The sequence below is a fragment of the Alnus glutinosa genome, chromosome 3 (assembly GCF_958979055.1).
Source record: "Alnus glutinosa chromosome 3, dhAlnGlut1.1, whole genome shotgun sequence".
Lineage (NCBI taxonomy): Eukaryota > Viridiplantae > Streptophyta > Magnoliopsida > Fagales > Betulaceae > Alnus > Alnus glutinosa.
In genome coordinates, this window is record NC_084888.1 from 22,294,858 (window position 1) to 22,322,809 (window position 27,952).

The 27,952-nt window shown below is 41.7% G+C and overlaps 1 protein-coding gene across 1 annotated transcript; it reads right to left on the reverse strand.

Moving 5' to 3' along the window:
- Positions 1-5: 5 nt before the first annotated feature.
- On the reverse strand, positions 6-27,952 carry LOC133864216 (cell wall integrity protein scw1). Its single transcript, XM_062300493.1, has 9 exons — positions 27,742-27,952; positions 27,458-27,637; positions 27,307-27,382; positions 26,680-26,809; positions 26,376-26,499; positions 3,173-3,264; positions 2,984-3,053; positions 2,798-2,884; positions 6-1,086 (listed from the first exon to the last, which is right to left on the reverse strand). Exons 1-9 carry the CDS (start codon positions 27,880-27,882, stop codon positions 994-996), a joined length of 993 nt encoding a protein of 330 aa, XP_062156477.1. The 5' UTR covers positions 27,883-27,952; the 3' UTR covers positions 6-993.

Sequence of the window (27,952 nt, forward strand, 5' to 3'; positions counted from 1 at the left end):
CAGAATAAGCTACCTTCCAACAATGAATCTCAGTGCTGGTATTAATATTAAGAAAGCTTCCAAAAAAGAAAAAGGTTTGACGCTAAACAGCTGTCCACTTAATGTCCACCAATCGTGTTTGTCAGTAGTCCTGCCTAGGAAAGTAAAATTACCTGAATTAAAGCAGCCGCAACACTTGACCTCCTCAAATGTTTGGAAGCTTTGTCATTTTGTAAGCAAATCCTGTATATAAATCACAGCACATAATTCCACAACATTCTTTGAATAGTGTTATGCTTTGAGTAGCTTGAATGTTTAAGCATCATAAGCAGATCTTCACTTAATCAATGAACTAAGGACTTTTTGAATATGAAGAAAAAGGCTAAAAATGTGGTGGTGATGGCAATGGTAATAATGGTGATGAAAGGGGAAACATGATTAGTGGAGTGAATTTTCTAGATATCCCACATGAGCCATAAAATGGTTCTCAGGTCACCTTTTGATGGCAGGTTAAATGAAAATAAATGAACCTAAACCAGAAATAGATAACATAGCCAGATGTCATGCGCCATAAAATGGTTCTCAGGTCACCTTTTGATGGCAGGTTAAATGAAAATAAGTGAACCTAAACCAGAAATAGATAACATAGCCAGATGTCTATTTGCATTTCCTATAGTTGATGTACAGAAAAGTCAATATGAGGTGGAACAGCACACAAACCCCACAAAACCACAGATCAATGCACCACTACTACAACTGGTAACAATATCTGAGCCCCTATTACGTAATCCAGGCATTTAAACATGCTGCTGAGAAATGCATGTCTCGGATAAGTTATATCATGGCCAAATGGTATGTTCATGATGCCACTACGTGCGTTCATTCACATGAAGAGATATGCTAATGTTGATGACTTGATGATGAAATGGATGCATGCAATAGCTGCAAGATGCATCCTATCATGTAGTAGTTGTATTTGTCGGAGCATAAAGATCAGAGAACATCCCCATCAAGCTACTGGTAAGTCAAAGCTGGTAGAGCTCCATTAGTGCCAGGGGCAGCAACATGGTGGCTGGCATCCTTCCTTTTCCCAAATGGGTTCTTTGAATATGTACATAGAAGTCAAGAAAATCATATACTCCATAATAATAAAAGGAACAGTATATTCTCAGAATAACATATACACCATAGAAATAAAGGCAACAATATATTCTTTACTGAACACAGGAAAATGTGCTTGACTCCTTATTGAAAGTCTTACTTCCTTTATTCATTCACTAGGCCAATTTAATTTTATAACCTGTATTCTTTACTTAATATATACAAAACGTTTCAACAGCATTTACACTACTAATATTAAATTTTATTATCTTTTAACCACATTAACTCCATCAAATTTTGTACCCAGCAAGCAACCCAAATATGTACTATGCACATAATATTTTTTTTCATAGAAGTAAAAGAAGTTCATTAAAAGCGCAAAGGCATAATCCAAGTATACAGGAGAAAAACACCCAACAAATCAAGAACAAGAAAAAAGAATACAAAAGTTTGCAAAGCCAAAGACATGAAGATGGAGATCCACTCAAATAGGGATTTTTGAAAAAGAAAAAAAAATCATCGAAGATCCGAGCTCCCTCAATTCTTATTTTAAAGCCTCTATGATTTGTTTCTATTATAATTACTAATTCCCATAATTGAGTTATTTTTTCTATAATTATTATTTCTATGAACCTAAAATCTTCTTTGGCTTGTGATTATAATTGTTATTAAATTTTTAAGTTTGCCACGTGTTTGTTTGGGGCATTACAACCAGAACATCCCTATTCCTTTCAAGGCAAAATAACTCCTAAAAAGAATCCTTCAAAGGAAAATCTCCGCACCACATATCATGCCAAAACCTCGTACGAAAGCCATCACCCACGTCAATACTAGCAAAACTAGAGAGGAGGCATCTCACACCCTCCTAATGTGTTTCCAAAGACTCACCTCGTAAGGTTCAATGACATCGTTAGTGCACCATCCACCCATCAAACTCCCATACTTAGTATCCATTATCTGAGGCCAAAAAACATCTCTCTCCACCACAATCCTCCATAACCACTTTCTTAATAGAACCTATTTAGAGTAATAAAATTCTTGATCCCCAACCCTCCAACCAAAATAGGAGTACAAACCTTCTTCCTATTAACAAAATGGAATTTAAATTCATTATCCAAACCACCCCACAAAAAATCCCTCAACAATTTTTCTAACCAATTAGCAACACCAACCAGGACAAAAACGAGGGAGGAAATAGGAAGGTTGGAAAGCATGCTCTTAATCAACATTACTCGACCACGCTTACGCAAGTATTTTCTTGTTCAGCTAATCTTCTCTACATTTTCTCAATAATGGCATAAATTTAGCCTTAAACGCAGCACCCAATGGGAGGCCCACATATTTCTTAGGCAAACACACGACCCTACGACCCAGAATACGAGCCAGTCCACTCACATTAGGCACATTACCTATAAAATTTATTGAGACACATAAGTAGTTATCTTCATGAAGTAGTTCCTAAGACTCTGATTGGATGAAGGCAGCTACCAGATTCTTTTCTACCTCTTTCATGGGGTTCTTGAACCTTTGAAACCACAAACTTTAGCTTCTTTGCTTTTACAAACAGATTATTTTGTGTACTTGTGCCCTAGGGTCACACCCTTTTTGTGTTTCTACTAATAGAATATATTACTTATTTAAAAAATAAATAAATAAACGAGGATCGTTATAAATAGAAGAAAGAATACATTCAATGACATAACAAAAGGTTAAAAGGATATTGTATCCTCATGCCAACTGAACCAGAACTGGGGATAACAGCACCCTGCAAACTATGGTGTACATTGGTGGCACTATTTACATCCTGCATTAGCAAATATGATGCAAACAATAAAATGTTAGAAATATGAAACTGAAGCAAGAAAATAACCAGAGGATCAATGCACTGAATTAAATTACTTACTTCAAACTCAATAAAGCAAACAATGTGCCTTTCCTGTCGCAAGATCTTCATTTGCTTAAAACCATGTTGTCTACATGACCCAAATTTATGAAATTACGCAGAAGATTCCAATAATTAGGTTGGCATCTGTAAAGTAATACATAGATTTTTCAACAGCTAACAGAATTAGCAGGGATAAGCAAGACATACGAGCTAAAAATGCCCCTCAGTTCGTCCTCATTTATATTCTCTCCCAAATTGCCAATGAATAGCGTATTGCAAGGAGGGTTATCTTTTGCATTCTGCGGGGAAAAACGAAAATCCCAAAAATAAAGAAATTTTAGGCCTCCTCCAATATACTTAACAAGAAGATCCAGGTATAGAAGATATCTTGAAAAGTAAACACGTATACACACACGCATTACAACATTAGCGATGTTTGCCCTAGACATGATTTTATGGTGATATTGTGAGCCTGGCAGAGCAAACCTCTTACGGTTTTACCAACTCCACCTATAAACCTATCATTATAATTTTATCCAACACTTATGATGTTCATAATTACATGGGTTCACAGCTTCCTACTCAATTGTAAAGTTTATTCCATCTACTAATTTACTGTAATTGAAACTAACCTAACCTTCTTAACATGACAGTAAAATTATTCTAGATTTTAATTATCTCCATTTTAATGGAAAGTATAATTTACAAAAATAGATGTAGATAGATTATCAGACCATGCCTATTTAATGGGCTAGAAAAGCAATGAGCATATGTAATCAAATGAATATGGATTCCTTTCTTTTCCTTCTGATCTTGTTTGAATGAAAACCACATGAAGGAAGATTAGAACTTGGGGCAAAGTGTGTACCTAAAATGTTATGAGTCTACAATTAATGAAGATTTCATTTTTTTTAATGGCATGTGGGTTTCGGGTTAGAATGCTCAACAAATTATGATACTACAAGCGCATTCTATAGACACGGGAAAGGCAAGGCTTGAGTATTTTAGCAGCAAGCATTCTATGGGTTTCAGGTTTTAGGGCTTTTGGTGTTTTGTGGGGTTGTCTTGGTGGGTTTTGTCTGGTTTTGGGTTGTTTGGGTCTTTTTTTTTTTGCTCATTCTTGTTAGGTGTTCATGTTGTATATTGCATGTATATGTAGGGGCGTCTTCGTCGCCGACAGTTCCAAGGGCTTTTCCAGTTTGGTCTTCCTCTTCAGGGGGAGGGTCTAGCAGCTTGAAGGGGGATCCCAGCCGGGTCACTGCATCTAAGCCTTTCGGTGCTTCTCTGGCAACCTCCCAACTCACGGCCTCTCCTTCCACTGGAGCGACTGAGCTGGGGGAGAAGCTGCGCTCTTCTCCCCCCATGGTTTCTAAGCCTTTTCAGAGGTATATTAGGAAGGAGAGGGTTCTTAGGGAAGGGGTTTCGTGGAAGTGGAATGATGTGCTAGTTTCAGATTCCCTGAAAGCCTCGAAGATGGTCGCCGACTTGGCTGTTAATAAGGCTTCGGTTGCAGAGCCTCCAGCGAAAAAGGTTGCTGAGCCTCTAGTGAAGGACTTTCTTAGAAAGGGGTTTCTCAACCCTCGCCCGATTGTGCCAACCACTTCCTCTTCGCCCCGGAAGGTCTTTGATGGAGGGATAGTCGGGCCTTCCCCCCCTCCTAGAGGCTGCTCCAGTTCTTCCTCGGAATTGGCCGATCGGTTTTGATCATAACGGGGAGATTGTGGTTTGGGAGGAGAACGTTGATTTTTGGGATGTTTTGCCTTTGGATTGGGCGTCAAAGGGTGCTTTTAGGGAGGCGGCGTTCGCAATTCGAGATGCCATGGAAGAAGAATTTCAGCGTGACAAGATGATATAGCGCCAAAGTCCAAAGGCAAGAGGGAGCTTCTAAATCTACATAGCTCTATCAGCTATGGCGACTCTATGCCTTCCGCTAGGAGTAGGAAAGGAAAGAACCTTATGTTGTAGAGTTATATGCTTGGGTTGGTTTGTGGGTCGTTCCTCAGGCTTTCGGTTTTTGCTTGGGATCTTTTGAGGGTTGTTGGTCTTGGGTTTTCCCTCTGTATTTTGGGTTTGCTTGTATTTCGGGTTTAAGGTTTTGGGGGTGTTTTCATGTATCTTGGGTGGGGTTTTTTTTGTAGTTTGGGCTTTATGGGAGTATCTTCTGGATATTGGGTATCTGAGGGAATTGGGTATTGTGTATGCGTAGGTTCTTGTGGGTTTTCTTTTGTGGGCTAGCTGGGTTTCATGTGTACTTAGGGGCACTTTTCGCTTTTTTAATAAAGTTTTCTTACTTATCAAAAAAAATGTAGGGGCGTCTTACGTTTTTTTATAAAAATTTCAAATACTAATTTAAAAAAAAAAAAAAAAAAAAAAAAGGTATGTGACCGTGAGAAGAAGTGATAAAAGAACTACAAATTTACTGGCGATTATTAATAACACACAAAATAAATAAATAAATAATAAAAAAAAAATTATCAATAAGCTGAAAAATATTAATACAAGAGAATAATATTTGACTACAAATAACATACATGGTAGATTGGGCAAAAAATAATTTATTTAAGCAAATAAATGCGAACTATATTTACATTAAATCCGAAACTCCTAGCGGATCACCAATAACCCAAGGAAAGAGGGTTTCAAAATGTGTTATGCTTTGCTCTCTCTCTCTCTCTCTCTCTGGGCAGCACGTGAGGGCACGTTTCGCCACCATTCACTTGTCCGTTTTGGTTTCCGATTTCGACTGGGCTGTTACGGTGGTGTTCTGTGGAATCCAAAGTGTTTGAGATGGCAATGGAGGGAGGTTCCACTGGTTTGAGGATTCATGAGGAATGTAGAGTTACATTCGGTCCATTTTTCTGCAAAGAACTGAAAGTTGCTGGTTGCTAGAAATTGTTGAAAAGATGATGACAGTGAAGGGCTCATCAATCTTCTGGAAACGATCTCAGGATGGTTTCCCTGGCTTCATCCCCCAGCGGTGTTCCAACAAGCATGGTTGCTTCTTGGTTGTGGAGGATTATCGCGCAAAGGTAAGAGGGGTTTTATCATAGTGCCGGAAGAGAGAAATGGCAAGGGCAGGAGGCCTTTTGCTTCAGAGCTGAGAGTGGTTGTGAAATTCTCTCAGTTGGTTCACGGTGGAGGCAACAACTTTTCAACAGCGGAAAGAGAAGTTTTGCAGAGGTGTTGTCGTCTATGGCTAAGGCTCCTCAAATGATGGGTGGCACTGGCAATCCACTGTCATCTCTGGTGATGGAATTGAAGCTTCTAATGAAGCAGACGAAGTCATTGCTAACGTTGAAGGGCAGTGCCATGTTCCCTAAACTCTATGTGCCTAAGGAGCAGCTGACGTTGACAGGACCTGGTGGCTATGACTTTGCGTCCGAGGATGGAAAAGATGTTGTATAAACCTCGAGAAAGGTCAACTATTTTTGGTGAAAGGTTCGAAGTAGAGTCCTTCAGGAATTCGTTAGTTAGAATCAAAAGGGATGTAGTGAGGTGTTTAAAATGGTGGGCATGAGCCTTAATGCATGTGACCTACTAGGTCCTACGCCTAAGTCAAAATATACTAGAGGCCCATGTGTGGCAAAGCCTAGTTCAGCTGATCCAAAGGGTAGTGCGAGGCTTAAGGTCCCTCAACGCCCATTGCCCCAATGGGCGTTGAGGGAACTCGTCCCAAATTTCTTTTCAAACCTAAGTTTTGGTTGGGTCAAAGGGGAGGCCAGTGTAAGGGGCAAGGCTCCCACCCGAATAAGGGTTTGGGCCCAAAGATGGTCACGGGTGCTAGTCAACTTGGTGACCCAACAGCATCGACCTCTGTTGGTGGCTCATCCGCCTCTTCAAAACTTTGGTTTGACATTCCGGCCTCCAGCGTCGAGCGTCAACCTGTACCGACAGTGGAGGGAAGAGCGAATGTCGGTGGTTCTAGTTGTGGGGCAGTAACAGGGACGATTCACGAACTTCAACTTGTTTCAAAGCCTGTCAAAACCTTTTATCCCCCAATCTTAACATCTGCTGGCAAGGGTAGTAGTGGGTCTTAGAGAAGCTAGGCCACCGACACCATGTGACCTTCAACTCACTTCAAAGACCACCAACCAAGTCTCTCCACCACTCCCAACAGCTGGTGCCTTTTTCCTAGGGCCGGCTGGGGTTTGTAAGCTTGGATTCTCTTCCCCACAGGATGGCTTCACTTCCCCACAAATTTGTCCCTCTACCCCTTGCTATTCTTCGGGTATAGGGGATGTTTCTAGGGGTTATGGTTTTGCATTGACTGCATTGGCTAGGATGGATTTGAGGTGTGATGGATGTAATGGAGATGTGGAACTTTTCAATGGTGTGGAAGCCTCTTTGTGCACCCCCTCTAAGCTCTTATCCCCTTTTGTGATGGGGAATTTGGGCAGCTCAAGTTTCAAGTGCCCAAAAAGGGTGGTGCAATTAGCTACGGAAATCCATCGACTTGTGGGGGTCTCGTGTGAGGGTTTTGAGGGGCAATTTTTGGCTATTCTAATAGCTATTGAAGCTGAAGAACGCCGTAGGAAACGGGGCTTAGCCTCTAGTTCTAAACAAGGAAACAAAGGCAATAGAGTTGAAAAGGCTGGAGTGTTACATTAATTATGATTCAAAAGGCATGTCCAACCATGGTAAAGGAAGGAAAGGGGGTTATCAGTTTTTTTATGAAGCTTACACTATTAGGGCCCGTTTGGTTCGCAGAAAGGTCCGTGGAATGGAATGGTTATTCCTATGAATAGCTATTCTTTTATTTAGTAGGAGCCTATTCTTAGGAATAGCTATTATATTCCCATGGGAATAACTATTCCCTTACGAAGAGGAATAGACAACATTTTCCAAAACATACTCACTTTAGTTTTTATTTTCTTTCAAACTTCAAAATAATATTGAAAAAAAAAAAGGTTATTTTTGAATAAACAAACAGCACTTTCTTTATTTTAGGCGCTGCTTCTAACTCTCCACCTTCAGCCGGGCGATCGGTTAAAAAAAAATAAAAAAATAAAACCTTAAACATTGGAATTATGTGGGTGATCAGCCACCCAGAGCAAAAATCGGGGGTGGGTGGCACTGGGGGTGGTACAACCACCCTTGGGTTCTATTGTGGGTGACTAACCACCCACCCACAGAAATTCTACCATTTATGTTTTTTGTTTTTTAATTTGAGAGATTTAAAAAAATAAGAAATCATGTGAGTTTTTTTAGTAATTTTGGTTCAATTCCAATGAAAGCATGTTTTGTTGCCAAACTGAGTAATATGAATACCTACTTCATTTCACCATCTTCCATTCCCAATAATAGCTATTTCTTGTCCTAATAGAATAGTCATTCCCCATACCAAACGAGCCCTTATCTTGCAATGTGAGAGGATTGAATGAGGGAAAATGTTTGAGGGTGAGGAACTTACTCAGAGAGTGGAAGGTTGACATTGTTTCCAAGAAACCAAGCTTGAAGTCATCTTGTAGTGTTGTGCGTAATTTGTAGGGTTGCCATCATGTGGATAGATGTTGTTTGGACTCCAAAGGGGCCTCAGGTGAAGTTTTGATTATGTGAGATAGGAGGGTGATGGAAAAGACTGACGAGTGTATGGGAGAATTCTCCTTCGTTGTGGCCTTCAGAAATGTTGAGGATCATTTCACTTGGGCTTTTGTGGGCGTCTAGGGCCCTAATTCCGATAGGGATAGAGGACTCATTTGGGATGAGTTGGCTGGTTTACTCAGTTGGTGGAATTTGCCTCAGTGCATTGGGGGTGTTTTCAATGTTACCATATTCCCTAGTAAGAGATCGGGCAAAGCTCATTTACGCCCAACTATGGTGGAGTTTCCTGATTACATTTTTTATCAAGGCCCCATGGAGTCTTGTGGGCAGAACTTTTACCTAGTTTAATAATCGAGAATTTTCCTCTTGGTCCAGAATTGAAAGGCTCCTGGTCTCTCCAAAGTGGTAAGCTCAATTTCCTAGCATGTCACAGAGGAGGCTTCCTAGACTTTGCTCAAATTATTTCCTGATCCTCCTCGACTGTGGTAAATTTCATAGTAGTATAGTAGGTCCTTCAAATTCGAAAATATGCGGCTCAAGTTTGAAAGTTTTGTGGACATGGTGAAACAGTGACAGGACTCTTATCATTTCCAAGGCAATCCTAGCTTCAATTTAGCTAGCAAGCTCAAGGCTTTGAAAGTTGACCTAAAGAGATAGAATGAGATGTTTGGCAATGCATAAAGGAATAAGAAAGTTCTTTTGGAGGAGCTACGTGTCCTCGGTATCATTGAAGAGGGTAGGGCATTAGGTGTTGAAGAGAGTATGAAGAAGGCAAAAATTGTTAGCGAATTAGAAAGATCCACTCTAATGGAGGAAGGAGTTGGAGGCCAAAATCTAGGATCTTATGGCTCAGGGAAGGTGACAAGTGCACGAAGTTTTTTCACGCAATTTGCTAACTCCAACAAAAGAAAGAACTCCATTGACTCCTTGTTGATTGATGGCACTATTTCTACCAACCGATCGGAGATTGACGAGCACATTGTCTAGTTTTATAAAAGGTTGTTTACAGAGCAGTTTAGTTGGAGGCCTGTGGTGGATGATCTTTCCTTTGATTCTATTGATGAGGTTGCGGTTAGTTGGTTGGAGAGTCATTTCGAGGAAAGGGAGGTGTGGGAGGTTGTGAAAGCAATGAATGGTGGACGATCTTTCCTTTGATTCTATTGACAAGGTTGCGGCTAGTTGGTTGGAGAGTGATTTTGAGGAAAGGGAAATGTGGGAGGTTGTGAAAGCAATGAATGGTGATAAGGCGTCGGGCATTGATGGTTTACTCTATGGTGTTCTTCTAGTTGTTTTAAAAGAAGACATCATGAAGGTCTTTTGTGATTTCCATGCTAGTGGTAAGTTCAAGAGAGGCCTGAATGTTACGTTCCTCGCCCCCATTCCGAAGATTCCACGGGCTGTCAACCCCATGGATTTTCGCTCAATCAGTCTAGTAGGTAGCATCTACAAGATTATTGCCAAGACTCAAGCGAACAAGCTTAAGATGCTGTTCAAGAAGATTATTTCTAAATCACAAAAATGCATTCATCTGAGGTATGCAAATTCTAGATCATATTTTTATTGCCAATGATTGCCTTGATAGCAGATTGAGATCTAGAGAACTGGGGGTAATTTGTAAAATAAACTTAGAAAAAGCTTATGATCATGTTAATTGGGATTTCTTGTAGTACATGCTGAGAAAGGTGCAAGTTGGGGAGAAAAGTGAAAGAAATAATAAAGATATAAAAATATAAAAGCAACAACAGAATAATAGACAAGCGATTTTAAGTGGTTCGGTCTATGATATACATCCATAGGATAAAGCCTAAAGGGTTAAATTATGCTTTTATTCCTTGATTTTTCACAATACAATAAACTCCTAGTTATAGGAGGATTTGGGTAGATAAGTATGGTAATCAATCAATGTGATTTGATTACCATCAAATCTGATTATAAACAAATCAATCAATTTCGATTGATTATAATTATAATAAATTGCTCAAATCAAATCCCCTAATTATAATATGGAAACTTGAGTTTGCAATACTCCCCATATATTAGGAGATTTGATTTGAGCAATTTATTATAATTATAATCAATCAAATCTGATTGATTTGTTTATAATCAGATTTGATGATAATCAAATCACATTGATTGATTACCATACTTATCCACCCAAATCCTCCTATAAATAGGAATCTATTGTATTGTGAAAAATCAAGGAATAAAAGCATAATGTAGCCATTTAAGCTTTATCCTGTGGATGTAGGTCATAGACCAAACCACGTAAAATCTCGTCTATTTTCTATTATTCCGCTATTACTTTTATATTTTTATATCTTTATTATTTCTTTCATGGTATCAGAGTTTCAGGGCCTTAGACAATGTTGGGCCTTTCTTCCCGTTGTACACATGTTTGAACAATAGTGCCACGCGTGAAGGGGCGTGTTGAGAGTCCCACATTGCTAAGGTATACTTGTGAGCTTTATAAGCCTTGAGCAAACATCTTCTCTTAAGATGCCTTTTGTAGAAGAATAAGGCTCAATGGACTTTATCATAGTATCAAAGCTTCAGGGCCTTGGACAATGTTGGGCATTCCTTCCCATTATACACGTATTTGGACAATAGTGTCATAAGTGAGGGGGCGTGTTAAGAGTCCCACATTATCAAGGTATACTTGGGTTATGGGCTTTATAAGTCTTGAGCAAACCTCTTCCCATAAAGTGCCTTTTGTGGAAGAGTAAGACTCAATGGACTTTATCATGGTATTAGAGCTTCAAGGCCTTGAACAATATTGGGCCTTCCCTCCCGTTGTACACGTGTTTAGACAATAGTGCCACACGTGAGGGGGCATGTTAAGAGTCCCACATTACCAAGGTATACTTGTGGGCTTTATAAGCATTGAGCAAACCTCTTCCCTTAAGGTGCCTTTTCTGGAAGAGTAAGGCTTAATGGACTTTATCAAAAAGATGCTCATAGATAGCTCATTGTATTTCCTCAATGCGGTTCTCAATTTTGGTGAACAGCTCTCCCACAGACTTTTTTAGCAGCGCTCGTGGCTTGAAGCAAAAGGACCATTTCTCTCCTTTGTTGTTTGTCATAATGGAGGCATTGGATATGATATTTTTTCGGCTACAATGAGTAGAGGTTTATTGCCTAGCTTCTCTATGGGGACAATGACTGATATTTCTCATCTTCTGTTTGCTAATGATACCTTAAATTTTTGTGGGCCTGACCTAAACCATCTTCGCAATTTACGGAGCTTATTTTAACTTTTTGGAGTTGTGTCGGGTTTGAAGATGAACTTAGCCAAGTCAGAATTGGTTCCTGTGGGAGATGTTGATGATGTAGCTGGGTTGGCTGGAATTATGGCTTGTGAGGTTGTGTCTCTACCCTTGAAGTATCTTGATCTTCCATTAGGGGCATCCTATAAGACTAAGCATATATGAAATGGTGTTATTGAGAAGATAGAACGTCGGTTGGCTAGTTAAAAAATGTTGTATTTGTCTAAGGGTTGTAGGATAAACCTTATCAAGAGCACTCTATCCAATTTACCTAAGTCATGTCCCTATTTCCTCTCCCTGCAAGTGTTGCAAACCGTATTGAGAAGCATTGAGAAGCTCTAATGTGATTTCTTATGAGGGGCTAGGTGAAGAATTCAAAGATCACCTGGTGAGATAGTCCAAGATTTTTTAGAAAAATTCTCCATAAATAATTAAACATAGAAAGAATCTAAATAAAGGTGCATACGCAGGAAGGGGGCCCCACTACTTCATCCAGGAGGGGACTAGCCTCATTACTTCCCACTGGGCGAGAGGTGCACCTAACCCACCTACCCACTCAACAATCACAATGTTCAGCTAACTTGCACTAATAGACCCTTATTGTATTGGAATTAGGCGCCCATCTTTTCTATGTTTGTTTCTACACTTTGTTAAAACATTTCAGAGAATGCTATTCTAAACTAAGTGGTCTTATTTTGTGTCCGCATTACTCTTTTCATTCCAAATTCAAGAACGCCAACCTCTAAGTGAGGGTTGGAGATTAGGAACTTGTTGAGGTTCAATCATGCTCTCTTAGGTAAATAATGGCTTTTGCGCTATGGGCTAGAGAGAAAGGCTTGGTTGGAGAGTGGTGGTAGACTCTAAATATGGAAGTGAATGGGAAGGGTGGTGTTCTAGTTAGCCTATCGAGGCGTATGGGGTGGGTTTGTGGAAGAATATTGGGAGGGTTTGGGAGAAGTTCTTTAATCAATAACAAATTTGAGGTGGGAGATGGCTCCAATGTTAGATTCTGGTAAGATCTTTGGTGTGGCAATTAGGAGTGAACATGTGGGCAGATATTAACCGTCTGCATTCGTTATCCGCAAATGCAGGTGCGAATGCAGTTAGCAAAAATCAATATCCACATATGCGGGTACAGATACCGGTTTTAGGGTATGCAAATGTGGTTACTAGCGTCATCTTGGATTAGATATAAGTTATGTTTACATTGGTTTGGTTGGTTGTGTTGCTTCCTCGTATAAAACTTCGACAAAATGGCAAAACTAATATAAAATCAATATTTTTTTTTTTTTTTATAAGTAAAATAAAATCAATATATTTTCAAAAGATTAAGGCTTAAATAAAATTAAAACAAGCCCAAAACAATAAAAATAGGCCTAAATTATTTTCAAAATCATTTAGGCTCTAATAGAGACCCAAAGAATGCCTAAAAGACTAAAATATGCCCAAAAGGCCCAATACCTAATATGCGAATAGTGGATAATAACCGCATTTAATGACCAGAATAACTACGTGAATGCAATTAGTAAAAACCTAATGCGGATGTGAATATGTAAAAGTGATATCCGCATTTTGCGGATACAATTACAAATATTGTAAAAATACGCATCCACATGTACACCCCTAGTGGAAATATGGCTCTTAAGGAAGCCTTTCCAATTTTATTTGGTATTGACTGCGCAAAGAATACTTTTGTTGTGGCTCACGTGAAAATTTTTTGAAGGTATCATTCTGTGGAACGTGAGCTATGATAAAGCGAGTCATAATTATGAGATGGAAGCCTTTGCCTTGTTATTCAAGGTGTTTGTATTTAGTGAAAATGAGACAGGAAGGGGAAGACAAGTTGGGGTGGGTCCCTTCCAAAAGAGGGTCGTTTGGTGTAAATCTTTCTACAGTGTCACGGGTTGCCATACGATTTCCGTTTCCCTTGAAGAAAGTGTTTGGCGGACTAAGGTTACGTTGAGGGTGGCCTTTTTAGGTTGTTCGGCAACCCTAGAGAATATCCTTACCATAGACAATCTCCAAAAGCGGCGCATCATTGTAGTTGATTGGTGTTTTATGTGTAAAATGAATAAGGAGTTTGTGGATCATCTTCTACTTCATTATGAGATTGCTTGTGCCATTTGGAATGTTTTCTTCAGTCGATTGGGGATGTCTTGGATTTTATGACTAGATGAGTAGTCGATTTGTATGCTTGTTGGTGAACTACCGGCAACACTTGGAGTGTTATTGTGTCGAACATGGTGCCTTTGTGCCTTTTGTGGTGTCTGTGGAGGGAAATGAATTATAGAAGTTTTGACATGAGAGAACTTTGAAGGAGATTAAGTCCTTATTTTTTAACACATTGTATCTTTGGACAGCCACTTTTGTTTATCCTTTGGTGATTAGTATCATGATTTTCTTGTTATTTTTACCCCTACTAGCTAGGTGGCTTCTCTTGTATACTTCATGTGTACCTGGGAGCGTCTTACATTTTTTAATGATATCTTGACCACTTATATTTTAAAAAAAAAATCAAATCAACAATTTGAAGACCTATTGATTCTAAAAACTAATTGCCACAGTGAAAGGGGTTGCTTGAGATTGTTTGAGCAACTCGCATATGCGAACTATAGCTTTGAGGGTGAGGATCTGTCCTTGGCATTTATGGATGCCAATGAAGAGGATTTTTTCCCGGTTGCTAAGATTGCACGCTCAAAGTCCAAAGGCAGAGGGAGATCATGAATTTGGTAAGCTCATCAACTACGGCGATGCAAGTGCATCCTCTCGGTGTAGGAAAGGGAAGGCTCACATGCGGTAGCGGGGATCGCTTCTTTAGGGTTCAGGTTTGAGGGTTTTCGGTTTTTTGAGGGTTTTTTTTGGGTTTTTTTTTTTTTTTTTTCATTTTGTAGGCTGCTTTGGCTGCTCCTATGTATACTTTCTGTGTACTTAGGGGTACCTTACACTTTTTAATAATAAATCTTTCTTACTTATAAAAAAATATATTCTAATTATAAACTATACAAATCCACAAAATAATTAAGATATATTATACATAATTTAGTACACAATATCCATCAATAACTACTGGGTGCATAACTTTGTAACAAAGTGACGCATATAGAGAATGGAGTGGAGAGTGAAGTTCTATATGAGATCCACTGAGTGCATAAGTTAACAATAGTCACTTTGAAACGAAAAATAAGCAAAGTAGAGAAGTCATATGAAAAGGTCTAAACTCTGAACTAAATGTTTCAAGGCAATTTAAATTAGATTGACCACGTTAGTAGAGTTCTTTTGGTATAAATTGACCAAGCAGTCAATAAAACCACAAGGAACCCACAAGTAACAATGAATTTGTGTGTAGAGTCCCGTCGGTGGGCAGTAGAGTCCAAGGAGTTCGCTGTGGCGATAGTGGGTGGTTTCACAGGCATTAGGATTCATGAACGTAGAAAAGGAGTGTCGAGGTCCATTCTTATAGACAAAGATGAGGCTGCATGGTTGCTTAAGTCGTATCATGATCTGGTTACGGCTCAGGACTGTAGAGTGTTCTGGAATCAATCCGTCTCGGGTTTTCCGCGGCTTCTTGCGCAACAACGTGCAAATAGGCATGGTTACTTTATCACCTTAGAAGAATATGAGGGAAGAAGAAGGAAAGGATCTGTCTTGGTGCCAAAAGGAAGATTTGGAGAAGGGTGGAAGCGCTTTGGGGAGGAGATTCGGTTAGCCCTTAATTGTCTGCTCGCTGGCAGTTTCCCGAAGCATGCCAAAGGTAAGGAAGAGCCACAGTATCATGCTGAGAGGAGGAGGAGCTACGCTGATGTGCTCAGAGCTTCCATGCCGAAAGATAAGACTTCTTTATATGCTACGAAGGAAGATTCCCGGCTCAGGGCTACGGTTCCGGTGAAGGGTGGTCGTGATCAGGAGGTTTTAACGGCTAAGTTGGATTCGGTGAATCAGGCTGGGATGAAGATGGATAAGTTGGAGAAGGAACTTCCGGCGGAACCTGCTGGGCCGAAGATAGTTGAGATGAAGAAGGTTTTTCCGGCGGTTCCCGCCGGGATGAAGATTCAAAATTCACTGTCCACTTCGTCGAGCAGTGAGATTGCGTCAGACCTAGAGGGTAGGGGGGCGGGCTCTAGTCCCTCTATGTTGGCCACTGCAGCACGCAATTCTCACGTCGAAGAGTGCCTCGAGCTGCGCAGTATCAGGAAGACGTTAGAGATGGTGTACGTGGAAGTCGGGCAGTGCCTGGATCGTATGCATTTGTGGGAAGAAGAGTTGTTGGGTCGGTCCATTTCTTTGGGCTCTAGCTTCTCTCGGCCCAATTTCTCCATACCCGATAGACCCTCCTCGACCCATGGTCCTTCAAAGCCTGCCCAACATTCTAAAGGGACAGCACCTATGCAGTTTCCAATCAAAAGGCCCAAACTTTTGTTTAAGCCCAAGGCAGGGTCGGTTCTGCGCCCCATCCCAGCTCGTAAGTTCTCGTTGGACGCCGGTGCTTCCACTTCTGCGGTGCAGTTGAAGTCGTTGGGTTTGGGGTTGGCGGTCTCGCGGTCTGCGTGCAGACCTCGATTCTCTGGCCGGGTCTATCAGCGTCGGAAGCGACCGATCCAGCGTCCTTCTGCAGTCTGGAGAGTTAAGACAGGGCAGCCCATCCAGGATGCAGGAACTTATAAGGACAGGGAGAAGGAGGCGATTTCTTCGAAGCTTGGGGAGCAGGAAGCGTCCCAGGCATCCGAGATGGTGCTGGGTGGTGGGGCGGGAGTGACGACAGCCTTGCAGCTAGCAGCTAGTCAGTCGGAGGAGGCTGTCGTTTCTTTACCTGGGCTGGTTACAGACGGCTCTCGGCAGTCTGGGTTCGACCCAACGACAGTGTCAGAGAATTCCGATCCAGAAGAGGAGGGTACTGTCGTTGGCAATGATTTCAGCTTGGCTGTGTCGGCAGTAGGTGGAGGTTTGCTGGTGACTCCTCAGGTGAGAACTTCACAGCCGAGTGCTGGAATAGGTTTCTCTGGGTTTGGTGTGGACCCAGTGTCTCAGAGGCAGGGAGTAGGTGGTCTTGAGTTGGTGATGCTTTCCGAAGTAGAAGGAGAAGAGGGTATCGTTTCAGAAGCTTCTTTAGGGGGTCCTTCGATGGATATTGACCTCTGGAAAGGATTAGGAGACATTATGGAGAGTGGGGTTTCTGTTGAATGTGTGGAGGATGAGAAGTGTGCTCAATTTGATTGTTCTTCGATGTTGCTTGAGCATTTTCATGAAGGACTGCTGATGCAAGAAAAAATCAGAGTCGATGAGGGGGAATTACAGAGCTTTGAGCCCTTAGTTATTGCTCCACTGGCAGTGGAAGATGCAGACAGACAGAGAGTATCACCTAGGTGGGTGTTGGAAAGAATTAAGAGGTACTATCCAACCATTGGGCTTTCTTGTGGTCACTTTGAGGACAGATTGTTGGCTTTGTTTGAGGAAATTGAAGTGGCTAGAGACCTCTTTTTGGCAGATTCCAAGTCGAAGTGTACGCCTACTAAAGGGGTGAAAGGGAAGAGAGAATTAAATAGGCTGACTTGGTCTGTTAATTATGAGAAGAAAGGGGCTCAGTCTGAGAGAGGTAGACAGAAGGGTAGGGGCACATCTCGTTATTATGATGCCTAAAATTTTGTCGTGGAATGTTAGAGGGCTTAATGCGATCGAGAAAAGATTGGAGATTAGAGGGCTTCTTAAGGTTTGGAAGGCGGATATTGTTTGCTTGGTGGAGACGAAGATGGCAGTTATTTCTAGAGAGGTGGTGCAAAGTCTTTGGGGCTGTATTCACGTTGATTGGTGTTATTTAGGTGCCAGCGGAGCATCGGGTGGGATTTTGCTAATGTGGGATAGAAGGGTGGTGGAGAAAGTGGAGGAGTGTATAGGTAGATACTCTGTTGCTTGTTCCTTGCGCAACACTGGTGATAATGTAATTTGGGCGTTTGGGGGTGTTTATGGTCCGAATGATGACAGGGAGAGGAGGGTGTTGTGGGATGAGTTAGCTGGATTGATGAGTTGGTGGGAGATGCCTTGGTGTATTGGGGGGGATTTTAATGTGGTTCGCTTTCCCAGTGAGAGATCTAATGGTGCTAGCTTCTCGGCAGCTATGGAAGAGTTCTCAGACTTCATTTCCTTACATAGTCTGGTGGACTTACCCCTGGAGGATGGCCAGTTTACTTGGTCTAATGGTCAGGAAGATCTGATTTGGTCTAGAATTGATAGATTTTTAATTTCTTCGGAGTGGGAGGAACGATTTCCTGATGTGTCTCAGAAGAGATTGACAAGGCTTTTCTCTGATCACTTTCCCTTGTTATTGGAGTGTGGGACAAATAGAGGAGGGAACAGGTATTTTAAGTTTGAAAACATGTGGCTGAAACACGAGGGTTTTGTTGAGCAGGTTCAAAAATGGTGGATGTCCTATGATTTTTCTGGTTTGCCAAGCTTCGTTTTGGCCAATAAATTGAAGGCTTTGAAAGCTGACTTGAGGAAATGGAATGAAGAAGTGTTTGGTGATCTAGGGAAAAAGAAGAAAGAATTATTGGAGGAAATTCGAGAGCTGGATTTAATCGAAGAATGTCGCTGTCTTGAGGAGGACGAAAAAATTCGTAGGGTGGATATGGCGAGAGAGATGGAGAAGACCCTTCTTTTTGAGGAAATGAGCTAGAGGCAAAAGTCTAGAGCTTTGTGGTTAAAGGAGGGGGATAAGAATACAAAATTTTTTAACAGGGTGGCCAACTCACATCGTAAATTCAATCATATGGATTCCTTGAATATTAACGGTATAATTTCAAGAAATCCTACGGAGATTAAGGAGCATTTAGTTAACTTCTACAGTAAGCTGTACTCAGAGAACTGTTCCTGGCGGCCTAGGGTGGAGGGCCTTTCTTTTTTATCCATTGATGAGGAGGAGAGCACCTGGCTAGAAAGAGCTTTTGAGGAGAAGGAGGTGTGGGATGTTATCAGGGACTTGAATGGAGATAAGGCTCCGGGCCCTGACGGATTCACTGCGGCTTTCTTTCAAAAGTGTTGGGGATTTTTAAAAACTGACATTATGAATGTTTTTGCAGAATTTCATGATCGAGGCAAGTTTGAAAAGAGTCTGAATGCTACCTTTGTCACTTTGATTCCCAAGAAGACTGCTGCCATGGATGTGAGAGATTTTCGCCCTATTAGCTTGGTTGGGGGGATCTACAAGATTATTTCAAAGGTTCTTGCAAACAGATTTAAGTCCGTTGTGGCCAAGATTATCTCCAACACTCAGAATGCTTTTATTGGTGGTAGGCAAATATTAGACTCTGTGCTTATTGCAAATGAATGTGTGGATAGTCATATTCGTTCGGGGGAACCTGGACTTCTGTGTAAGCTGGATTTGGAGAAGGCTTATGACCATGTGAACTGGGATTTCTTGCTTTATTTGTTGCAGAGATGTGGTTTGGGGGAAAGATGGAGGAAGTGGATACGTTTTTGTATATCTACGGTGAGATTTTCTATTCTTGTAAATGGAACCCCAGCCGGTTTTTTTAGTAGCTCTCGTGGGTTGCGACAAGGAGATCCTCTTTCTCCTTTGTTGTTTGTGGTGGTTATGGAGGCTTTGAGTCGGATGTTGACTGCCGCTTTGGATCAGGGTAATTTGACTGGGTTCTCAGTGGGCTCCTGGGATTCCGAGGCCGTAGTTGTGAATCACCTGCTGTTTGCGGATGACACTTTGATCTTTTGTGGCGCTCAAGAAGAACAGATTCGACATCTGAGATGTATTTTCTTATGTTTTGAGGCAGTTTCTGGCTTGAGAATTAATTTAGAGAAATCAGAAATCGTCCCTATTGGTGGAGTAGAGGATGTCGAAAGGCTGGCTAATCTTCTTGGTTGTCGGGTTGCTTCTCTGCCTATGACTTATTTGGGTTTGCCGTTGGGTGCTCCTTACAAGTCCACCTCTATTTGGAATGGTGTTATTGAAAAAATGGAAAGGAGGTTGGCGGGGTGGAAGCGGATGTACTTGTCAAAGGGTGCTCGGTTGACTCTTATTAATAGTACGCTCTCCAACATCCCCATTTATTATTTATCATTGTTTCCTATCCCAGTGAGGGTGGCTAATCGTCTTGATAAAATTCGTAAGGATTTTCTGTGGGGTGGCATTGGTGACGAGACCAAATTTCATCTAGTTAATTGGAACAAGATTTGCACACCTTTGCCTACAGGTGGGTTGGGAGTTCACAATTTCATCCAATTCAATCGAGCTCTCTTGGGTAAGTGGTTGTGGAGATATGGTAGGGAGAGAGAGGCTTTATGGCGATTGGTGATTGATGCCAAGTTTGAGAGTTTAAAGGGGGGGTGGTGTTCGAAAGAGGCTTCGGGTTCATTTGGAGTAGGTGTATGGAAGCATATTAGGAGGGGGTGGGAGGAATTTCGTAACTTTGTTCGGTTCGAACTGGGGAATGGATCAAATATTAACTTTTGGCAAGATAGGTGGTGTGGGGATAGATCCTTGGAGCAATGCTTTCCAGCTCTTTTTAGTATAGCAAGGAATAAAGATGCGACGGTAGAAGATAATTTGGTGGTTCATAATGGGGCTATTCAGTGGAATGTTCTCTTCACGAGACATATTCAGGATTGGGAGGTGGATATGGTCATTTCTTTCTTCGATCGTCTATACTCCAGTTCGGCTCGGCATGGGGAGGGTGACAGGATAGTGTGGAATCCCTCTAGAAAAGGTCTATTTGAGGTGAGATCCTTCTACAAAGAGCTTATTAGGAAAGGTGGCCCTGTTGTCCCGTGTTTCCCTTGGAAGAATATTTGGCGTGTTAAGGCTCCAACTAGGGTGGCCTTCTTCGTTTGGTCAGCTGCTTTGGGCAAAATTTTGACACATGATAACTTGCGTAAGAGGAAGGTGATAGTAATTGAGTGGTGTTGTTTATGTAAAAAGAGTGGGGAGTCTATTGATCATTTGTTGCTTCACTGTGAGGTAGCCCAGGCTCTTTGGAGCTTTGTCCTTACCTTATTTGGGGTCGAGTGGGTTATGCCACGTACGGTGTTGGAGTTGCTGAGTTGTTGGGGGGCGGCGTTTGGGGGTGCTCTAGCTATTGAAGCTTGGCGGTTAGCTCCTTTATGCTTGCTGTGGTGTATTTGGAGGGAGCGGAATGCTAGGCTATTTGAAGATGTAGAGACATCTATGGTGGAGCTTCGGAAGCGGTTGCTCAATACTTTATATTCTTGGATAGCGCCCCATCATAGTTTGAGTTCTTTTACTTATGTAGAATTTTTAAATTTATTCCCTGCTCATCCCTGTTAGGGGTTCTCTTGTATACTTCCCGTGTATAAGGGTTGCGCCCCTTTGCGCTTTTTAATATAATTGCAATTACTTATCAAAAAAAAAAAAAGTATAAATTGACCATGTTAGGAGAGTTCTTTTGGGTATATTTATATTTATTCTCTTAGTTTTTTTTTTCGATAAGTAAAAAATGTTTTATTAAAAAAGCATAAAGCGCCCCTAAGTATACAAGAAGTATATACAGAAACAACCAAACTAGCCCACAAAAAGAAACCCAACAAACCCACACGGACCTAAAGCCCTCAAAACTGAAACCCACAATGAGCAATCGACGCTACAGCACATGAGCCTTGCCTTTCCTTCGCCGAGAGGACGCACTAGCATCACCATAGTTAATGGAGCTTTTCAGATTCAACATCTCACTCCTACCTTTGGTCTTTAGACGCGCAACCTTTGCTGCCAGATGAAAATCCTCTTAAATGGCATCCAAAATCGCAAAGGACGAATCATCATCCTCATCACTATCCAACACCAATCCAAGGGCATGTCAAGAGGACAAACACCCAAAGGGTGAGAAGAGTCTCCATCCTCCCCAACCCAAACCTCAACGCCCTAATCCCATACAACAATCTCCTCAACAAGGCCAAAACCTACCGGCCGCTTTTGAGATTTAATCAACCCATCCAACCTGAAATCCACACCCTTTTCAACGATTGGAGTAACGCAAAAACCCAAAAGGGAGGGAACCCCTTTCACCCCATCTTTAGGCGAGAAATGAGGAGCTACCCTAGGAACGCTCGCGAGAAGAAAGCCTTGCCGAAGAAGGCTAGTCGGAGGAGACTTTTCAACCACTCCCCCACCTGACTTCAGCAAGGACTGAACCACGGTCCTGACCAAAGCCTAAGAAAAAGCACCCAAAGACGGCGTCGTCGAAACTCTAATCACCATCACAGCCTCATCAAACAAAGAAGCATCCGTCTGAGCACCTTCGCCAACATTCGATCTCCGATGTAAAAGCCCCTTTGCACTTTAAGAAGATTGAATTACTTATATATATAAAAATTAAAAATTTAAAAAAAAAAAAAAAAAAAAAAAAAAAAAAAAAAATTAAGATTGAAAACCACACTACACACAAGAATCTGCAACCAGCATGTCCTCTCTTGCTTTTTTAATGCTATTTCTTTTCTTACCTATAAAAAAAAATGATTCTATTATATTCATGTTTATGTCCTTCCAATCTCATTTAAGCTATGTCCTCTTATCAAAATTAAATGTTGCTACAGCTTGCTTCAATCATGGTCACTTTTTCAAGGTCTTGGTGTTTCCATACCTTAATTAGAGCATGTAAGACTCAAGGGGCCTTTTTTTTAATATGTAAATTGACTGGTACACCAGCATGGGATGGAACCTGTTTTTTCACTCACACTCTACCTCGTCTATGAGGGAAGAGCAACACAATCTGAGTCTTAACGCATTAAGCGACAGAGGATTAATACTAAGTTTTGCATTTAATTAATCAAATTAAATTATTAGCTAGCAAGCAAGCAAGAAAATAAAGCACAAGAACTTCAAAACATAACTTATGCTAAACATTTTAGGTCAGCCAAAAAAGAAAGGGAGGGAAAAAACTAAAAACTTGGTCGAATATAAAGGCACAGCCAAAAGAAGATGATGAAACAAAAATGAAGAAATTACAGTCCAAGTCAAAGGAAAAGCAGAAATAGTTGCCACCTAAGACAGTAATCTTCTTTTTTTTTTATAAGTAAGAAGATTTTATTAATGAAAGCGTAAGGCGCCCCTAAGTACACAAGAATTATACACAGGAACAACCAAAGCTAACCCGCAAAAACCCAACAAAACCAACAAAACCCAAACCCCCCAAATCGAAGAAAAACCCCAAAACAAACTACAATAGCACCCAACTAAGAACAAAACAACCCACCACCCAAGCACCGAAGCACACAAACCTACATCATGTGTGCCTTGCCTTTCCTACTCCTAGAGGGAACTTTAGCATCACCATAATTGATGGACCTATGCAGATTTAGTAGCTCCCTTTTTCCTTTAGACTTTTGGCGCGCAATCATCTTCTCCCGCTGAAAATCTTCTTCCATGACATCCCTAATTGCCAAGGCCTCCTCCCCAAAAGCCCCTTCCAATGCCCAATCCAAGGGCAATCCATCCCAATAATCATCTTCCTCCTCCTCCCAAACTACAATCTCCCCGTTGTGATCAAAACCGACAGGCCAATTTCGAGATTGGGAGAATCCATTTCCCTCAACGGAACAAGGAGAGATGCAGCCACTCGGAGGAGAGGAAGGTCGTGCCACCCCGACGTCCTTGACCTCCCGCGGCAAAACATGAGGGACAGAAACAATCGGGGGAAGATTAAAAAGAATAGGTTCTACAGACAGCTTCACGGCTTCCAAAGAGTCAGAAAGAAACCCATCGTTCCATAACACAGAATGCCCTGCCCTGAGCTCCCTAGCCCTCCTGAAATATTGCTGAAACGGGCGACTTTGCAGCAAGGGGGAGGGGGAAGAACGAATCTTCTTCCCCAACTCAGAGGCCCCTAAGAGATAAGGAACAAAAGAGACTGAGCGTTCTGCACCACACAGAAGCCCAGTCAACGCCGAAGGAGCAGCCAATGTCGCCGGTGATGACATCTCCGCATTCGGCAGAGGTGGGAAGACGAACGGAGGAACCGACTTAACCAGAGACGACCCACCCCCAAATCGATCTTCGCACAAAGGATCCCCAACGGGAAACTCCGACAGATTGAGATGGCACGGCTCAGAAGAAGCCACCAGCGTCGTCTCTGGCGAGAAACTCGATGACCGGAAGGAATTAGGTTTTCGCAAGAAGCGACCCAAACGCAATCCCTTTCGTCTTAGTCCATTCCTTACAAGCCAGCCCAGAAGCTTCTTAACAGCCCAGCCCAAAGCCAAGTTGAAACCTATGACCCGCTTACTCCACATGTGCAACTTTGAAATTTCAAATTTCAAACTCGCATGTGGAAGATAAGTCTTACCCATCGAACGGAGAGGCTGGTCCTTACCCAACAGATCAAACAAAGAAGACTCCAAGGTAGAACAATCCAACGCCGACCTCAGATCTACATCTATCACCCTCACCGGCGAAAGAAGGTCAAGCTCACACGGATCCACTTGCGTAACCATTCTCCCGGACAAACGACCCCCCACAATAGGCGCCTTCTTCACGGCAGCGACTGAGCCTGCCTTCAACACCTCCACAAAGGAGGGCCCCTTCGAGAAAGGAACCAAACCCGGCCAAGTCTCTACTTTCTTCCCCTTATTCTCCACCGATTCATGCAAGAACCCAGACCCCCAAACCACTGAAGCAAAGAAGGAAACAGCGGCCTTTCTCAGCTCATCGGAGAATATGATCCAACCCCACCTTCCACGTCCCTCAGGGATCAGAATAAACCCTTTCCGGCCACCCATCCCGAAAGAAGCTGCCTCTAAGAAACGGCCGGCTTTGTTACACCCTCTTCGAGCAATCAAGACTCTCGATCCTTCCCTGAAAGATTTGATGAAAACTTGATCTTCCGGATAATCCACAAGAAACTCCAACGTCGAAGCCAACCACTCAGAGCACGAAGAACTAATGAAAATTTCACTGGAGAAGCTTTTTCTCTTCTCCCCCACCCTCAGCGTCGACGCCCCATCCAGAACCAAGAAGACAAAAGTCTTCGACTCCACGATAAAACTTAACTCCATCTCAAAAAACACCCATAACTCAAGCGGCCGACCCAAAGAATTATCACATTTTCGACGGAAAGGAGCCACACAGTCACAAGATCGAGTGATATTCCCAGTACTGAGTGATATTCCCAGTACCTAAGACAGTAATCTTAAGAGGAAAAAAAATACTCTCTGGAGAGTAGTTTGCCATCTAATTTCTTTAGGCCTCACAGCCAAAACAAAACCAAAGAAAAAAACTAAATAAGCCTCGCCCAGAGGTGAGCCTGTAGGCACCTTAAAAACCAGTAAACCGCTCTAGAAGCAAACATCAACTATGAGAAAATTTAGAATTTATTTTTTTTTATATGTAAGAAAAGTTTTATTAAAAAGCGTAAGGCACCCCTAAGTACACCAGCAGTATACAGAGAAGCAACCAAAAGAAGAGCCCAAACAAACCCAAAGGAGCCCAAACAAACCCTACAAACCAAACAACCCAAGACCACAAAACCCACCAAAGAGAACACAACCCTACGTCATGGGATCCTTCCTTTTCGACATCTTGAGGGAGCGCTCACATCTCCATAGTTAACGGAGCTTTTCAAATTCAAAAGCTCCATCTTGCCTTTAGTCTTTTTGCAAGCTACCAATTGAACTCGATAAAAATCCTCTGTAATAGCATCGAGAATAGCTAACGACTCCACCTCAAGACCATCATCCATCTCTCAATCCAAAGGCACCCCATCCCAAAACTCATCCTGCTCCCACACCACGACCTCCCCAGAAGGATTGAACCCAACAAGTCATTATTGAGACTGGGTAATGCCATTGTCCCTCACAATACCGACTTTCCTTGTCCTCCGAAGTTGAAGACGGTGCCAACTTAGAGGGCAAGGAGAGAGGTGGAAGGGACTAACAGCCGGCCTCAAGTTGAGAAAAACTGAAAATTCATTAATAGAACCATAAATTCCAGAGTAATGGTAATTAATCCTCACATATAATGCACAAATTAAGCAGCTAATAAGATAGCAGGACTGAAAAAAATAAATAAATAACGGCAAAAGTAGCAGTTCAATCAACCTTCATCAAAGATAAGCTACTGAAACTAATGGCGACAAGTCACCTTTTCCTCCCCAAAAAATTCAGTTCACTTTTTTTTTTTTGCATAAGATTCAGGCCCTCACTTGAATAACATTTGGTTTTTTGGCAATCCATCAAAATTAGTCACTACCTTTAAAGGTCTTTCTACATCCTAGCCAACTTCATCCTAAGTAAAAACTCTCCTCTCTTTTAAGAAATGATTTCAAAATGTCTTGCGCAAGTCCATAGTTTAAACTACTCACATATGTCATGCACAGAACATTCAAATCATGAAACAATCAAACTATTTTCAACATATTTCTCCTATGACTACCAAGACCAGATTAAGAATATGTCACTAAGCATGCAAGAGAACTCATTCAAAGCAAATAAGTATCTATCATGGAAAAACTCATCTACACAGCGGAGAATGATTACATCGTGAGATACAAGCAGTCAGAATATAGGTCATCCTTAAAGAGAGTATAAGCACAATAATCAGCCTCAGCTAACAAGACATACTTTTAAAAAAAAAAAACACAGCACACAGGCATTACCTGAACGGGTACATAACTGCTAGGTGCTGGCACAGGAGCAGGAGCAGGCATTGGTACTGGAGGAACAGAGTAGCCTGCATATGGATCATATGGAGGAGGAGGAGGGGGAGGCGGAGCCATATACCTAGGCCACAAGACCAACGTCAAAATGAGATTAACAGAAGTAATATAAAATTCCTATAGTAGCTGAAACAATATCCACAACTAAATTATTTTCTGGAGTTTGTAACTACCCTTTATGGTTAATTCTATTGATACAAGGAAAATATATATAGAATAGGAACAGATAAGTAAAATTTTCTACCCATGTGGTCCCCAAACATGTGCTGGAGGAGGATGGAAAGGTGATGGACTTGTATAACCAGTGTGTGTATAGTCACCGCCAGTGCGCAAGCGTTTACTTTGATCATAGGGACTTGAATCCGCTATTATTCCTACAGATCAACTGAGATTAGCATGCTGTAACACAGAACATCAGAATAGCAATCTCTTGGCAGCGAGTCCTAAATCAGAACCATTGAAAATCATTGACAGTCACAACATTTGCAAGCTTTGTAAGATGTAGGGTGGTCACAAGTAATGCTAGCTCTTTCTTTTATTGTCTTGTTTCCATTTATCATTTTCTTTTTATTTTTCTCTTAATTGACATGGGAATACTGGCGATTCAACTCAAATTTTCTCATAGATATTACAAAACAAGGTAATGTCCTCAAAAGTTGGCATATGTGACACACTGGAAGAGGCCCAAACCAGTTATTGCAAACAAGGCTTTCTCTGCTTATGCCTTTTGATTGTAGATTCTATGTTGTATCAGTTTGCAATCAAATTCCCACACATATATTTAAGATCCTAACATTCTCATAATACTCTCTCTTCAATACTTCCTCGGAAACCCCGAAAAAAAATATGCAGTAATGATACGCAATCCCACCTCTTTTGACAAAAAGGTTTTTCTTCGCCATTTCTGTGTGCAACACCGACTTTGACTCCGCATCAAAAACCATGTCCTAAAAAAAAAAAAAAACTTGAATTTGAAACTAAAAATAAAAATAATTAGAAATTAATGAAAGAAAAAGAAAAACCTGAAGGGCATCTTTGGCGGCAACGGCAAGCTGAGCAGTAGAGAAGAGAGCGAAACCCATGGGCTTCTCGACTTTGAAGTTCACTTGCGAAGCCTCATATCCCGGAAGCCATCTCAGCAGATTCTGTAGCTCTCTCTCTTTCACGTCCTCGGGAAGCCCCGTTATGAAGATCGTACGCACCTATTATGGCACAACACCCACACACACAAAAATTAGATCGATTTTCCATAGAACACAGACTCGCACAATTTCTGTTCCAATTATAATAAAGAAACAAAGTGAACCTCATCGGTGTTGTCGACGAGGATGGAGGAAGGGTGGGTAGGAGGAGGAGCGGTGGCCGCGGCTGCTGCTGCTGCTGGGGGAGGGGCGGCGGCTGCTGGGGGCCACTGCTGGTGGTAAGGGTGGATGCCAGCTCCTGCCATCAGGTTGTAGATTTGCTAGTCAACAACTATCGAGGAGATGACAATTTCTGTGTATCCAAAACCCTATAGG